Here is a 15,000-nt window from a genome sequence, read left to right as displayed (position 1 = left end):
AACTCTCATGTGGCGTTTTTATTCAAAGACCCGTCAGTGGAGATCACTCAGGATCCCTAGCTCATTTGCATATGCATAGACCCACGTTCAGTGTTGGGAGTAACTCGTTACAAAAGTAATGCATTACAGTAACATATTACTTTTTGCTGTAACGCAGTAGTGTAAGGCATTACTAATCAGTTTTCAGTAATATTTTACTCGGTACAAGTTCAGTAAGGCTTGCGTTACAACAGACTTTTAGTTTTAATTGTAAAACAAACAGAAAACAAAACAAAAAAAAACAGGAAGACCTGGAGACATTAACGAATGAAAAATGCAAGTAGGCTAAATTACCTGTTCGTGGTCAGTCAATAGCCGCGTGTGGTGTCCAAGTCTGTAAATAAAGACTAATTGGCAGCGTCTGATATATTTTTTGTAGCGATTTATTTTTTACAGGAGTGCCGTGATGATTTCGGCCTCTGTGCTCGCGCTGGCCAGTGGAAAAGTAGCTAATGGTGAAGATGGCATGAAGAAGACTATACATTCGCGAGATGGACGTATGCGCATTAGGCTATTCGTTCTGTGTTTTCTTTCTAAACAGTTAGACTATGTTTATGTGGTATGTTTTCCACATGTTTTCATCACGCAATCATGTTTTTGATGCGGTGGTGACGCGTTCATGTAAGGGCGGCGGCGCTGCCGATAAAGCACCTAAGCTGTAACAAAGAACCGGCAAAAGCAATGATTATGAATATGTCAAATATAGTAAGGAGACATTTTAATTGTTAATTAATAAGGTCAAGATGAAGTTGACGATGCTGACTCGCGATCTTCGCAGTAGTGAATGCACCAGAGAGAAATGCACATTTAATTTCATAAGCAGAGAGCAGTCTGTTTTCTTTCGTTTTGATTTGTTCTGTTTACAAGTAGACATATCAATATAGATATATTTTTTCAGGTCCGTGAATAGGCTACCTTATAGGCTACGCTGAGTTTCGGTTCATTTATGAGACCAGCTCCAGTTCACGGGCTTAAATCCAGGCAATTGGTTGATGAAACATTGATTAAAATTAAGATACAATTAATACAAAACGAAATTCACTTTAAAGAAAGGCTTTGTGTGTGTAAGGTCTCTGTGAAAGTTTTAAAGCAGTCTTTTAGTGCCGCTTCAGAGCGGTCGCGTCCGTAACGGAGAACTGTCACGTCTGTAGCCTAACATTGTTTTTTCCTCATAAATGAGAACACGAAAAATATAATAAAATAAATATTTTATGTTCTGTGGAGAGCCAACCCTTCTTCATACGATTTGCGCAGTTTAATTCACAGAATTAAAAAAAAAAAAAAAAAAAAAACGTTGCCTCCTAAAAGTTAAAGTTTTTTTTTTTTGGCACGCATGACTGTCTATTTCCATAATATTAAATATAAAACGCATGTGTAGACTGATTTTCTTCTAATGTCTGGACTCCTTTCAGGGAGGAGCCTATGGATAAACAGACATTTCAATATTTTGGTATTAATGCATTTTCTGAGAATTTATTTTTGAAGTTTTGACTGCAATTGTCATGTCCATAAAGCTGGAATTCCCAAATTTTAAATAATTTATCATCAACTAGTTTTGTGGTGTAAGTCTACGTATTTTATAATGTTATGTTAACTTCAAATAATACTAATAGTAATTTAAAGATGTGGTAGCATTGGATCTGGACGGGAAGGATAACGCTGGGAGTTGGAAAGGGTGTGTCGCGATTCTGCAGGTTCGTGGATCTGAGGAGTCGCGATTTCGGTTTCATATCGCATATCGTTACAGCCCTAGTCATTTTAGAATGTTAAGTTCTACTTCTGTAGTTTGGTGAAAGTAACTCAAAAGTAATACAGGAGTAATGTAACGCATTACAATTCTGAGACAGTAATATTGTAAGGTAATGAATTACTTTTAAATAACAGTAACAAGTAATATATAATGTATTACAGTTTGGAAGTAACTTGCACAACACTGCCCACGTTTACTAAAGAGGCAAGGGTGTCGAGTTACATTCAAGATATTTTAAGGCATGAAGACGTGAAAACTTTTAAATATGTAATTTTGGTGATCAAAGGTGAGTTTAAAGGATAACATTTCTGACTACAGAGAGACAGGTTAGGAGTAGGACTCGTGGTCGCTGCTACTGAGGCTCTGCAGTTGTTGACGTGTGTGTGTGTGTGTGTGTGTGTGTGCGCGCAGGTGCAGGGCAAAGACCCGTCAGTGGAGATCACCCAGGACCCGATGGATGAGTCTGAGGAGGAGCGTCTGGAGGATCTGGAGTCGGCTCATGTGCTGGATCTGCCGGCCTGCGAGCCGGAGCACCTGGAGGAGATCGCGGAGCTGGTGACGTCAGTGCTGTCCTCGCCCGTGCGCCGCGAGAAGCTAGCGCTAGCTCTGCTAAACTCAGGGTTCATCCGCAAGCTGCTGCTGCTCTTCCGCTCCTGCGAGGACTCACACCACCGACAGGCCGGTTACGCTTTCACCTCTCACACATCATCACACGTTAGTTCACAACACAGCTGGGCGCTAGGACCAGAAATCCATATCACGCTATTTCTCAAAATTATACCAGTTTCATGGTATATGACAGGTTTTTTTTTTACGCACGACTGTGTGTTAACCACACTTTCTACTGAGAGAGAGGAAATACTGCAGTAGATTGACTCAGACTGCTCTATTTTACTGTCATGAGTGAATATTGTAGAGAAATTGCTCACTAGACTGTGAGACGTGCAGTGCTCGTGTTTATTCACCGATGTCGAAGCCAACCACAAGTAGATTTCCCAAAAGGCAGTGTTGATATTGTGAACCAAAGCATGGGAAACACTGTAATATATTGCCAGCTGTCAGTGATAGTTTAACCTGTCCATGTTCACCGTCACAGTAACACACACATCCCCAGTGAACAGTGAAAGACCCTCACACACAGTGTGGTGTTCCCAGCGCTGTTAAAGCCACACATGTTGTAGTATATTAAAAATTCATATCATAACAAAAATAAACCCCGGTATTCGTTATGAACCGGTGTAGCGCCCAGCACTGTTCTGCAGAAGACCAGTCCAGAGTTATGCTCATCTCACACATGTATACCATACATCCTTTTCCACAAATGGTAACGCACACTATCCACCTTATTTTTCACGCAAGTGCGTGAAATTCTTTAAATAAAATGTGTTAGATTTCCGGTACGCCACTTCCGCTAATCGTAGTTGTATTGTGAACCCGTAGATTTGGCTGGCTAGCTAACATTTAATATGGCCTCCAGACAGACTTGCGTTGTTTGTTCCGGAGTGATATAACAGCTGGTTCAAGCGTAACACACACCTGCAACATGTTAGTTTTGCCCATAATCCGCTGGAGAACGGCGTGTGGACGTGAGCGCTGTATGATCCGCGCTGCATGATCGTCGGCTCTGGTGAAAAGCATCGTTGTGATGAGTGAACGCTGGCAATGCGGGTTGCTTGTTATTTTTATGTTTTAGTCATATAGTTATCATATCTGTTGCATTAACCGTTTAATCTCCTAGCGACACACGTGTGAGGAACCGCCAGAGTCTTTCCACCTCGGGAATGGCAGACCCACAGGAGATCAGCTCTTAATATCTGGACACATCTTTACCATAGAATTATTACAGCCACTGTCATTTATTAAACAACAACATGTGGACATCAAAACACACAAACTCGTGAATCAACAGTTTGCATATTTAGAAACATACTGATGTATTCTCCTGTGTCGGCGTAGGGTTATAGAGGATTTATGTGTGTAAATCTGGTGAAGTTGCGTTCCCGTATGAACGTCATAAGCGACTCAAACTCACAGCATACGCAGAGATGGAGTTAAACGACCGTATACTCACAGTCACAACTCAAAATACCTGAAGATGATATAAGACGTCAGGCCACTTCATCCCCACTGTTACACTCGAGTGTGATGAACATGAACCGTCACGGTGTTTAATAGTGTTTAGTGCGTGCTTCTTACCAACCGGGAAACACAAGTCTAACATTAGCCGGAAGAACGTCAGCGTATTTCCTGTTGCAAAATAAGGTGTAGATATCGTTAGGCGAGGCCATGTGACACACTAGAATAGAACTCTCTGCTGTTAGAAACATTCCAGGCCTTCAGAAAGAGGAAATGACACGCACACACACGCGCGCACACACACACACACGCGCGCGCAGCTGAGTGACGTGTGTTCTCCTCCGCAGGCGCTGCACCACCTGTACGAGATCGTGCGCGGCGTGCTGTTCCTCAACAAGGCGTCTCTGTTCGAGGTGCTGTTCTCGGAGGAGTGCATCATGGACGTGGTGGGCTGTCTGGAGTACGAGCCGGCGCTGGCCCAGCCCAGGAGACACCGCGAGTTCCTCACACACACGGCCCGCTTCAGGGAGGTCATCCCCATCACGGACTCGGAGCTGCTGCAGAAGATCCACCAGACCTACCGCGTGCAGTACATCCAGGACATCATCCTGCCCACGCCCTCCGTGTTCGAGGAGAACTTCCTGTCCACGCTGTCCTCCTTCATCTTCTTCAACAAGGTGGAGATCGTCAGCATGCTGCAGGTGAACAACCGGGATCACTCATTAAATAATGCGATACGATACTGCTTAAATGTTATTTTTCTTAATTGCATTTACACTCACAGTTAATACACTTGCGATTGCATTTTCATTAAATGTCCCGCAATGAATGTAGCAAAATTCAATGTGCAAATTGAAAATACATGCCGAGCCGATCACGTCCCGCCCTGTCAATCACTGCGTGAAGTTTCGGTTTCTTAGATATTAGAATCATATGTATTGGTCATTCTGAGGTCACTCGGCATCCACACATGCTCCAAATTCACGCAAAAAAGTCTCGTTTGTTTGTGCCGGTTAAAGTGTTGTTTATGCTGCTTCTATCGGGTGAAACTGCTTCAGATAGTGGAACAGGTTTGATGTGTTCCCGCTGCTAGTCGGCACCACTCTCCGCCACATTTTGCAGCGCGCTGAAACCTGAAGTTTTGAGATCTCAGCCGAAACACCACTGAATTTATACCACTGAATTAGTCTTTCCTCTCTTATCAACTATTTCGTCTGCTTTCTCCTCACTTGTGGAAGCTCGTTCAGTCACATTTGTATTGCGTTCAGGGGCGCTCATTCTGCAGCTGAAACTTGCCGCGTTGGAGAATGAGATCCGCTACTAGTGCTGAGCTGAGCACTGGCTGCGTCCGCGTGTCTGTGGTGTACGTCATCAGGAAAGTAGCCAATTGTGTTCTGCTCTTTCTGCCGGCTGCGCGCCTAACGTCAGTCAGTGACAAATGCTGTATATCAAAATGTGTTTAAAAATCATATCACCGTTACCGGGAAAAAAAATCGCGATATATATTGATATTGAATTATTGCCCAGCCCTAAACAAGTATGTAGGTTATATAATTTAAATATATTTTAAAGATAATTTGAGTTTATTTTACACACTTTAAATGATAATTTTGCTATAGTTTTTGCTTGAAAATGTTAAACATATCTAATCATATCTGTAATACATTTTAATTTTGCAACTTATAAAGCGTTAAAATATGTATTCAATTCACATATTAAAACTAGTGTATGAAATGGCAAATGTAAATTAGATTAATGAATTTTAATTTTGCACTAAACGTTGCACAAATGTAATGGCAAATGTAAATTTAAAAACAGAAATGCATTTTTATTTTACATATTGCATTTCAAACTGAATATTGCTACCCAAATGCTTTCATAGTCTTGTAGCAGGTATTGAGAAGAGAATATTGTTGTTATGATGGGTTATTTCATTGGTTCATGTAGTTTGTTATGGTGCAGTACCAAAAGACTCCAGCAGGATTCATAGACTTGGCCAATTCATGTTTCAGAAGATTGTAGGAACTGACATCTGTTGTGGGCGTTCCTGGCAGTTTTTCTGAGGCTTTTATATTGTTCATATCGATATCGGAATTATATCGTATCGACCGAAATTAAGAAATATATCGTGATATAAAATTTTGCCATATCGTCCAGCCCTAGGGCTGGGTATCGTAACAAAATTTTCGATATTGTTACCGATACCTTGACTTCGATACCGGTTCCTGAACGATACTTTTTTCGATACCAATTTTATAAAACCAGTTTTAACAATATAACATTACCTAAATAAAAAGCACCAATGCTAAAGTTTTCTATGTTTCCTAATAGGGGTGGGCGATATAGCCTCAAAATTCTATCACGATATTTCAAGAATATTTGCGATAATGATATTTATGACGATATAGACATTTTTTTTGTTGTTGTTGAAAATGTTCTTATGTTTATCTCGCCTAAATGTTTGCTCACTCATTGCGTTTTTACAATGTGGTAATTTTGTTGTTAAGAGTTTACACAACACAAGGAGGCTTGATTTCAATCTTTGAATTAAATGTTAAATGTGTGTAGGTCTAACACCAGTATTCAGAAATACTACAGAAACATAATAAAGTAATCAAATGTAAAATAACACAGTCTTTTAGTTCTGTTTCCTGATTAAATTAAATACATAGGCTAATAATTCTCATTCATTATCTATCTTTTTTCTATCTTTTGCTATCTTTTGTTGTTTTGACGACAGCATTAATGAGACGCATAGCCTGTGGCGGCTGTCACTTTTACAGCTAGTGCACGGATCCATTGCTGTTTTCATTATACTGTCTGTCACACTGTCACATGCGTTTTATACATAACCGACTGTGTTTATGAGTATACTTACCAATACCGGAAGTTTTACACAATTTTGCGTTTTCCCCCCCATTAAAGCGATTTAATCCACGAAAAATAACTTTAGTTTCTCGCGAGCTGTACTCTATGTACTCTCAGAGAGTGCGCGAGTAGCTTACTGGATAGTTTAAAACCGCTTGAATGTTTAAACTGATAAGAATTAAGAAGACTTGAAAATTATAAACTTTAGTTATGATGCACTGATGGCCCGATTGTGCAAGAGACCATTCAGTCATGTCCCGACTCCTAAACGCGCGCGTCGGCAGCCCCGCTGAACACTCAAGCTGTTTGTGAAATTGCTAAATCGTCATCGGAGGCTGACAGGCTGCTCTCGCGCTCACACAGGTGTTGTTGTTGTGCATGCTAGGGAACGTAAATGCGCCATACATCATCGCGTCGCTATATCATTGATATCGCGATATGACACTTTTTTTATCATGTAAAAATGTATACCGGTATTATCGTGAACGATATAATATGGCACACCCCTATTTCCTAATCATTTAACAACATGTATTCTTTACTTAAATGAGCTCATTGTTTCTGCCTTAACTTAATGCATTATTTAACAATTAAACTGAATGAAAATTAATTGAAATGCATTACACACAGATCACTCTAAATTGTAATTTAGACACATGCATTTTCTGTAAAGCTGCTTTGAAACGATATGTATTGTGAAAAATGCTATACATAAAGGTGAATTGAATTAAATATAGGCTCCAGGAGTGCGGGATATATACTCGCGCTCAGCACACATGAAGCTCGCCGCAAAGCACTGGCAGAAGTAGCCTAATGATTATGGATGTGTCGGGAAACGATAGCAAGGAGATATTTTAGTTGTTTATTAATGAACAAGTGTTTTCTGAGTGTGTGCTGGCTGCAAAGATGATTATGGCGATTCTAACTCGTCATTCCTGCAGTAGTGAACATGCGTGTATATGGATTAGGTAATCAAACTATTTATAATTGTTTCGTTTAAAAGTAGACATATTTTTACCGTATACAGGACTATTCCTCATGTCTGTGAGGCAAGTATCCTATACGCTGAGTTTCGGTTCATTTGTGACGCGCTCCAGTTCTTGCAGTCGAAGACGGATAAACTTTTTACCCTCGAGTGTATTCTGTGCGTTTTTAAAGGGGAACTCAGTAACTCTAGCTATTTCTTCGCTGATTTTCACTGTTGTTGAAAAGTTTTTTTACAGTTTTTTTGTTTGTTTATTTTTGTATTTTTAATCAAATAAATGCAGCCTTGGTGAGCAGAAGAGACATTAAAAATCTTACCGATCCAAAACTTTGGACCGGCAGTGTACGTGTCATTTATTCAGAAGCAATATTCTCATCATAACAGAAATAATGATGCGTTTAAGCCAGTAGAAACAGTCAGCAGTGTGTGTGTGTGTGTGTGTGTTTCAGGAGGACGAGAAGTTTCTGACGGAGGTGTTCGCTCAGCTGACGGATGAAGCCACAGAGGACGACAAGAGGAGAGAGCTGGTACTACACACACACACACACACACACACACACACCACGTTCGCACGGCAGGGTCACTCCTGTTCCTCTGACTCCTGCAGGTGAACTTCTTCAAGGAGTTCTGTGCGTTCTCACAAACCCTGCAGCCGCAGAACAGAGACGCCTTCTTCAAGACACTGGCCAACCTGGGCATCTTACCCGCGCTGGAGATCGTGCTGGTGAGTGAACACACACTCAGAGACCTCACACTCAGTGTGTGTGTTGATCTGTGTCGTCTCTGAGCTCATGCACACGTGTTGTGTGTGTGTTGAAGGGCATGGATGACGTGCAGGTGAAGGCCGCCGCCACCGACATCTTCTCCTACCTGGTGGAGTTCAGCCCGTCAATGGTGCGAGAGTTCGTCATGCAGGAGCCACAGCAGGCCGATGACGTGAGTACACACACACACACACACACACACACACACACACACACACACACACACACACACAAGAGAGAGTTCGTCATGCAGGAGCCACAGCAGGCCGATGACGTGAGTACACACACACACACACACACACACACACACACACACACAAGAGAGAGTTCGTCATGCAGGAGCCACAGCAGGCCGATGACGTGAGTACACACACACACACACACTCACACACACACACACACACACACACACAAGATAGAGTTCGTCATGCAGGAGCCACAGCAGGCCGATGACGTGAGTACACACACACACACACACACACACACACACACACACACACAAGAGAGAGTCCGTCATGCAGGAGCCACAGCAGGCCGATGACGTGAGTACACACACACACACACACTCACACACACACAAGAGAGAGTTCGTCATGCAGGAGCCACAGCAGGCCGATGACGTGAGTACACACACACACACACACACACACACACACACACACACACAAGAGAGAGTTCGTCATGCAGGAGCCACAGCAGGCCGATGACGTGAGTACACACACACACACACACACACACACACACACAAGAGAGAGTCCGTCATGCAGGAGCCACAGCAGGCCGATGACGTGAGTACACACACACACACACACACACACACACACACACACAAGAGAGATTTCGTCATGCAGGAGCCACAGCAGGCCGACGACGTGAGTACACACACACACACACACACACACACACACACACACACAAGAGAGAGTTCGTCATGCAGGAGCCACAGCAGGCCGATGACGTGAGTACACACACACACACACACTCACACACACACACACACACACACACACACACACACACACACACACACATACACACACACACACACACACACACACACACAGCGATTTTTATATCAACTCACTATTTTTTACTATTACTATATTTTGCTGTTTCAGTCACAAACTCTTATTATGCAGGGAAGGAATAATTGTGTTGCTGAAACACTGTTTAAAGTGTGGCGGCTCTCGCTCGTGTCACAGATTCATGCACACACATTCACACTAGGGCTGCACAATTAAACGAATTTCTAATCGCGATTACGATTACGGATGCCACGATTACGTAATCGTTCAAAGGCGCGATTACAAAAGAACATCCACACAGAGTATCGATTAATGTGTTTGTTTTGCCGCCTGTCTATTTTCAGCATCCGCTCATATGCGTACAAACGATTGTTGTTATGCTCTGGGCTAACGTTAGTTAGTCACCGGGGTAAACTGCCAGTGTGAATGCACTCTCAGTCACTTAACTTAGTCGGCGAATTCCAAGCTAGCAGTTACTAACGTAAACAAACAGGTGCTAACGTGTACAAAAGGCTACTTCAACAGCTTACTTGAAAAGTCTAGGGTGCTTTCACACCAACTCAGAACGGAACGGGCACGGTTCGCATGAAAAAGTGCTAATTATGTAAACGCAGTCTGTCATGCGGACCCGGGTGCGCACTGGGGTACCGAACCCGAGACTGCCTGGAGGAGGTGCGCTGAGTTCGGTTGCACTCGAACCGTGCCGCGGCTCGCGTGTGAATGTGAAAGCATCACGGACTCGCGTGCGCACTTGTTCAGGAAGTAAGTGACCTGCGCATGCTTTTTAGCTGATTATGATGTATTTAGTTAAATAAAACACATGTAAGGGATGATAGTGTTGATAATTTACCTTGGATAAGAGCGAGAGAGAGTCTGCAGTGTATTCACACACACATAGCGCGTGGACTCAGGGCATCACATTCATGGAAATCCACTGTCTCCTGCGTTTGCAATCAGCAAAAAGCCACATGCGGCACACAGTAAACCGGTGTTGTTCACTCAGCTGTGCATAATAGCACCAAATTAATAGAAAACACAATATATTGACCTGCGTTCTGTTTTCTATCATGTGTCGTGCACGTTTGCGATGACGTAAGATGCACGGAAACGCACCAGGATTCGATAGAATCAAGTTTTGAACTGTATGCAGTAACTGTTATATTTGCTGTTCTATTTGCAGTGCATTGAGCACAACATACACATTATGTGAATAGAATACTGTTCCTTTATTCTCAATAAAAGGCAAATTATAAACATTTTTGTTGATTTATTTGAAACTTAATAAATATCATGTAAAAATATCGATTATTGAATCGTATCGAATCGTATCGCGGGGAATTCTGAAGTATCGAAAATAATCGAATCGTTGGCTTAAGAAATCGGTATCGTATCGAATCGTCATGTAGGCTCTGATTTACACCCCTATCACTGACACACACGGGCATTTTCCCATACGGCTCCTCCCGACCGCAGACGTAGGTTTGCAAGGCAATTTTTCCGATGTTTTCTGTCAATTTCTTGTATTTTCCCCCCTTATGAACAACAAATTTTGGCACACGATTAAAACTCCTCGTGGTTTGATCGATTTGAGCAACCATAAACGATGCAAAAAATAGGCATTTTGAGTTTGTTATAGTGATTCCTAAATATAGAAAATCACTTCCTGCCCTCCATCTGTATGTATCGCCATGGCAACGCAGTGACGTGACGTCATGTGAAAACAAGCTATTATGTTATGAGAGGCGAATCACGACTACTTAAGAAAACCCAGCACAATATGACATACCAGGCAGTGACGTAAGTGTACGCTGAAATAAAAAGTCTTTCACCTCAGAAAAACGGACTTTACTGTCCTGTCAGCCGGTATACTGTGCTCGTAGCGCGCACTCTTTAATTGCACGCGCAAATGCGGCGGCGCGCGCTGTGTATCGCTTCACTGTATAAAGTGCAAAAGAAACTACGAGCAACGTCGTTACAATGTAAATTAGTAAGTCACGAAATAAAAGTAAAATACCAATAAATCACGTGTTAGCTGAGAAGGGTTTGCATGCAGGTGTGATTTCCATTCTATTCACCAGGAGCTGTTTCATTAACAGTTCTTGTTAGTATTGTGTATTCACCATGGTAACTGTCGTTTCCATAACCCCAAAATGCCACTTTATTTTAACTTTGTGTTATTTTTTATATTTTTAAATGACTGTGGTGGCTCATATCAACATTGTATTAACAAAAACTAGTTTGGGACTGCTATTTAATTGCTTTAGCGTAGGGCTGTCACTTTACGTTCGAAAATCGATTGCACAATCGATCGGACCAACCAACACAAGTTTCGAAAACGAAAATAGGGAATCGATTTTAACTGCCTTTTTTTTTTTTTTTTTTTACCAAAAATGTGTTTTAGGTAGACAGATCAATACAGTGCACAGAACATGTAGGATGTTGGGAAATAACAATGTCTTTTCTGTTAACCAAATGCTTTTTAATATTCGCTATTGCTTCAGTGCAAGTGAACAAGCGCGTTGTTACCGTTATTTGTTGCTTAGTGAAGTGTGTGTTTTCAAGCAAGCCAGAAATGCGCAGATTCTGCGCAACACGCTGTATTTAATATATCATGAGGACTCACGAGTTGCGTATTTGCGCTAAATCCACGCAGATTTGGCTTACACGAACTTCCCCAGCAAAGTGAGTAAACATAGAAACACGCAAAATTGACTCGTGATATGACAGCGTAACCCGCCAAAGTTCATTTTTATCCGAATTTGGCGTGTGTCCATTTCGATCCTTGAATGTTGCACTCCTGTTTGTCACCTTGCAAAAAACTTCACGCCAATAAATCATCAGAAACATTGCTGACTTGTGCTCATCTCAAGCGCCCTCCTTACGTTCGTCCTAATGCCTGTTAGTTGTCCGTGGATTTGCCAATATTTGCTGTTGAAAATGGAAACGTCTTTAGACATGGAAAAATCGATTTTACAATCGATTCAATGAACACATATGTCTCAAAAATCGAACAGTATTTTTTCACAAAAGTGACAGCCCTACTTTAGCATTGTCCTAATGTTTATCTATTAGTAGTCTTTACTATGAGTCATTCTTACAATTTATGTTAAGTAAAGGGGGACAGTACTTGTGTGTGTGTGTGTGTTAATTTTTGTGTAAACATGTATTATAATACACCTACATATATTCAATGTAAATTGTGATAATCGTAATTAATAATCGCAATTACAATTTCAAGGGAATAATCGGCAATTATGATTTTTGTGATAATCGTGCAGCTCTAATTCACACACATTCACACACATTCATAAGACCGCAATCTGTCTTAAGAGCCTCAAACACGTTGTTTGAAATTCCTGGTGTTTGAGGTGCGCTACAAATAATGTTCAGGGAAGATTTCAGAATCCACATGGAGGTTGTTCAGATGAGCGGTGTAAGTGTGCTGACGTGTGTTTGTGTGTGTTTGTGTGTGTGTGTGTGCAGGACGTGCTGCTGATTAACGTGGTCATCAAGCAGATGATCTGTGACTCGGACCCTGAGCTGGGCGGTGCTGTGCAGCTGATGGGGCTCTTGAGGACCCTCATCGACCCCGAGAACATGCTCGCCCCGGCCAGCGTGAGTAACACACACACACACACACACACACACACACACACACACACACACACACACACGCACCCCGAGAACATGCTCGCCCCGGCCAGCGTGAGTAACACACACACACACACACACACACACACACACACACACCCCGAGAACATGCTCGCCCCGGCCAGCGTGAGTAACACACACACACACACACACACACACACACACACACCCCGAGAACATGCTCGCCCCGGCCAGCGTGAGTAACACACACACACACACACACACACACCCCGAGAACATGCTCGCCCCGGCCAGCGTGAGTAACACACACACACACACACACACACACCCCGAGAACATGCTCGCTCCGGCCAGCGTGAGTAACACACACACACCCCCCGAGAACATGCTCACCCCGAACAGCGTGAGTAACACACACGCACACACACACCCCCCGAGAACATGCTCACCCCGGCCAGCGTGAGTAACACACACACACACACACACCCCCCGAGAACATGCTCGCCCCGGCCAGCGTGAGTAACACACACACACACAAACACCCCGAGAACATGCTCGCCCCGGCCAGCGTGAGTAACACACACACACACACACACACACACCCCCCGAGAACATGCTCGCTCCGGCCAGCGTGAGTAACACACACACACACAAACACCCCGAGAACATGCTCGCCCCGGCCAGCGTGAGTAACACACACACACACACACACACACCCCCCGAGAACATGCTCGCCCCGGCCAGCGTGAGTAACACACACACACACACACCCCCCGAGAACATGCTCGCTCCGGCCAGCGTGAGTAACACACACGCACACACACCCCGAGAACATGCTCGCCCCGGCCAGCGTGAGTAACACACACACACACACACCCCGAGAACATGCTCGCCCCGGCCAGCGTGAGTAACACACACACACACACACCCCCCGAGAACATGCTCGCCCCGGCCAGCGTGAGTAACACACACACACACACCCCCCCCGAGAACATGCTCGCTCCGGCCAGCGTGAGTAACACACACACACACACACACACACACACCGAGAACATGCTCGCCCCGGCCAGCGTGAGTAACACACACACACACACCCTGAGAACATGCTCGCCCCGGCCAGCGCGAGTAACACACACACACACACACCCCCCGAGAACATGCTCGCTCCGGCCAGCGTGAGTAACACACACACACACAAACACCCCGAGAACATGCTCGCCCCGGCCAGCGTGAGTAACACACACACACACACACACACACACCCCCCGAGAACATGCTCGCCCCGGCCAGCGTGAGTAACACACACACACACACACCCCCCGAGAACATGCTCGCTCCGGCCAGCGTGAGTAACACACACGCACACACACCCCGAGAACATGCTCGCCCCGGCCAGCGTGAGTAACACACACACACACAAACACCCCGAGAACATGCTCGCCCCGGCCAGCGTGAGTAACACACACACACACACACCCAGAGAACATGCTCGCCCCGGCCAGCGTGAGTAACACACACACACACACACACACACACAAACCCGAGAACATGCTCGCCCCGGCCAGCGTGAGTAACACACACACACACACACACCCCCCGAGAACATGCTCACCCCGGCCAGCGTGAGTAACACACACACACACACACACCCCCCGAGAACATGCTCGCTCCGGCCAGCGTGAGTAACACACACACACACACACACACACAAACACCCCGAGAACATGCTCGCCCCGGCCAGCGTGAGTAACACACACACACACACACACACCCCGAGAACATGCTCACCCCGGCCAGCGTGAGTAACACACACACACACACCCCGAGAACATGCTCGCCCCGGCCAGCGTGAGTAACACACACACACACACACACCCCGAG

The 15,000-nt window shown here is 44.2% G+C and overlaps 1 protein-coding gene across 1 annotated transcript in view; it reads left to right on the top strand.

The window, feature by feature from the left end:
• Window positions 1–15,000, top strand: part of ppp4r3b (protein phosphatase 4, regulatory subunit 3B) — a 35,517-nt gene that overhangs the window by 5,719 nt on the left and 14,798 nt on the right. The window contains exons 4-9 of the mRNA XM_077237563.1: window positions 2,201–2,467; window positions 4,213–4,566; window positions 8,168–8,245; window positions 8,326–8,442; window positions 8,538–8,654; window positions 12,991–13,122. Coding sequence (XP_077093678.1) covers window positions 2,201–2,467; window positions 4,213–4,566; window positions 8,168–8,245; window positions 8,326–8,442; window positions 8,538–8,654; window positions 12,991–13,122 — 1,065 coding nt within the window. The remainder of the gene's footprint in view (window positions 1–2,200; window positions 2,468–4,212; window positions 4,567–8,167; window positions 8,246–8,325; window positions 8,443–8,537; window positions 8,655–12,990; window positions 13,123–15,000) is intronic.

This window comes from Siphateles boraxobius, unplaced genomic scaffold, assembly GCF_051911475.1.
Source record: "Siphateles boraxobius isolate OS27281-9 unplaced genomic scaffold, OSU_SipBor_1 204, whole genome shotgun sequence".
NCBI classification, from domain to species: Eukaryota; Metazoa; Chordata; class Actinopteri; order Cypriniformes; family Leuciscidae; genus Siphateles; species Siphateles boraxobius.
This window is presented reverse-complemented; position numbering and strand designations above follow the sequence as displayed.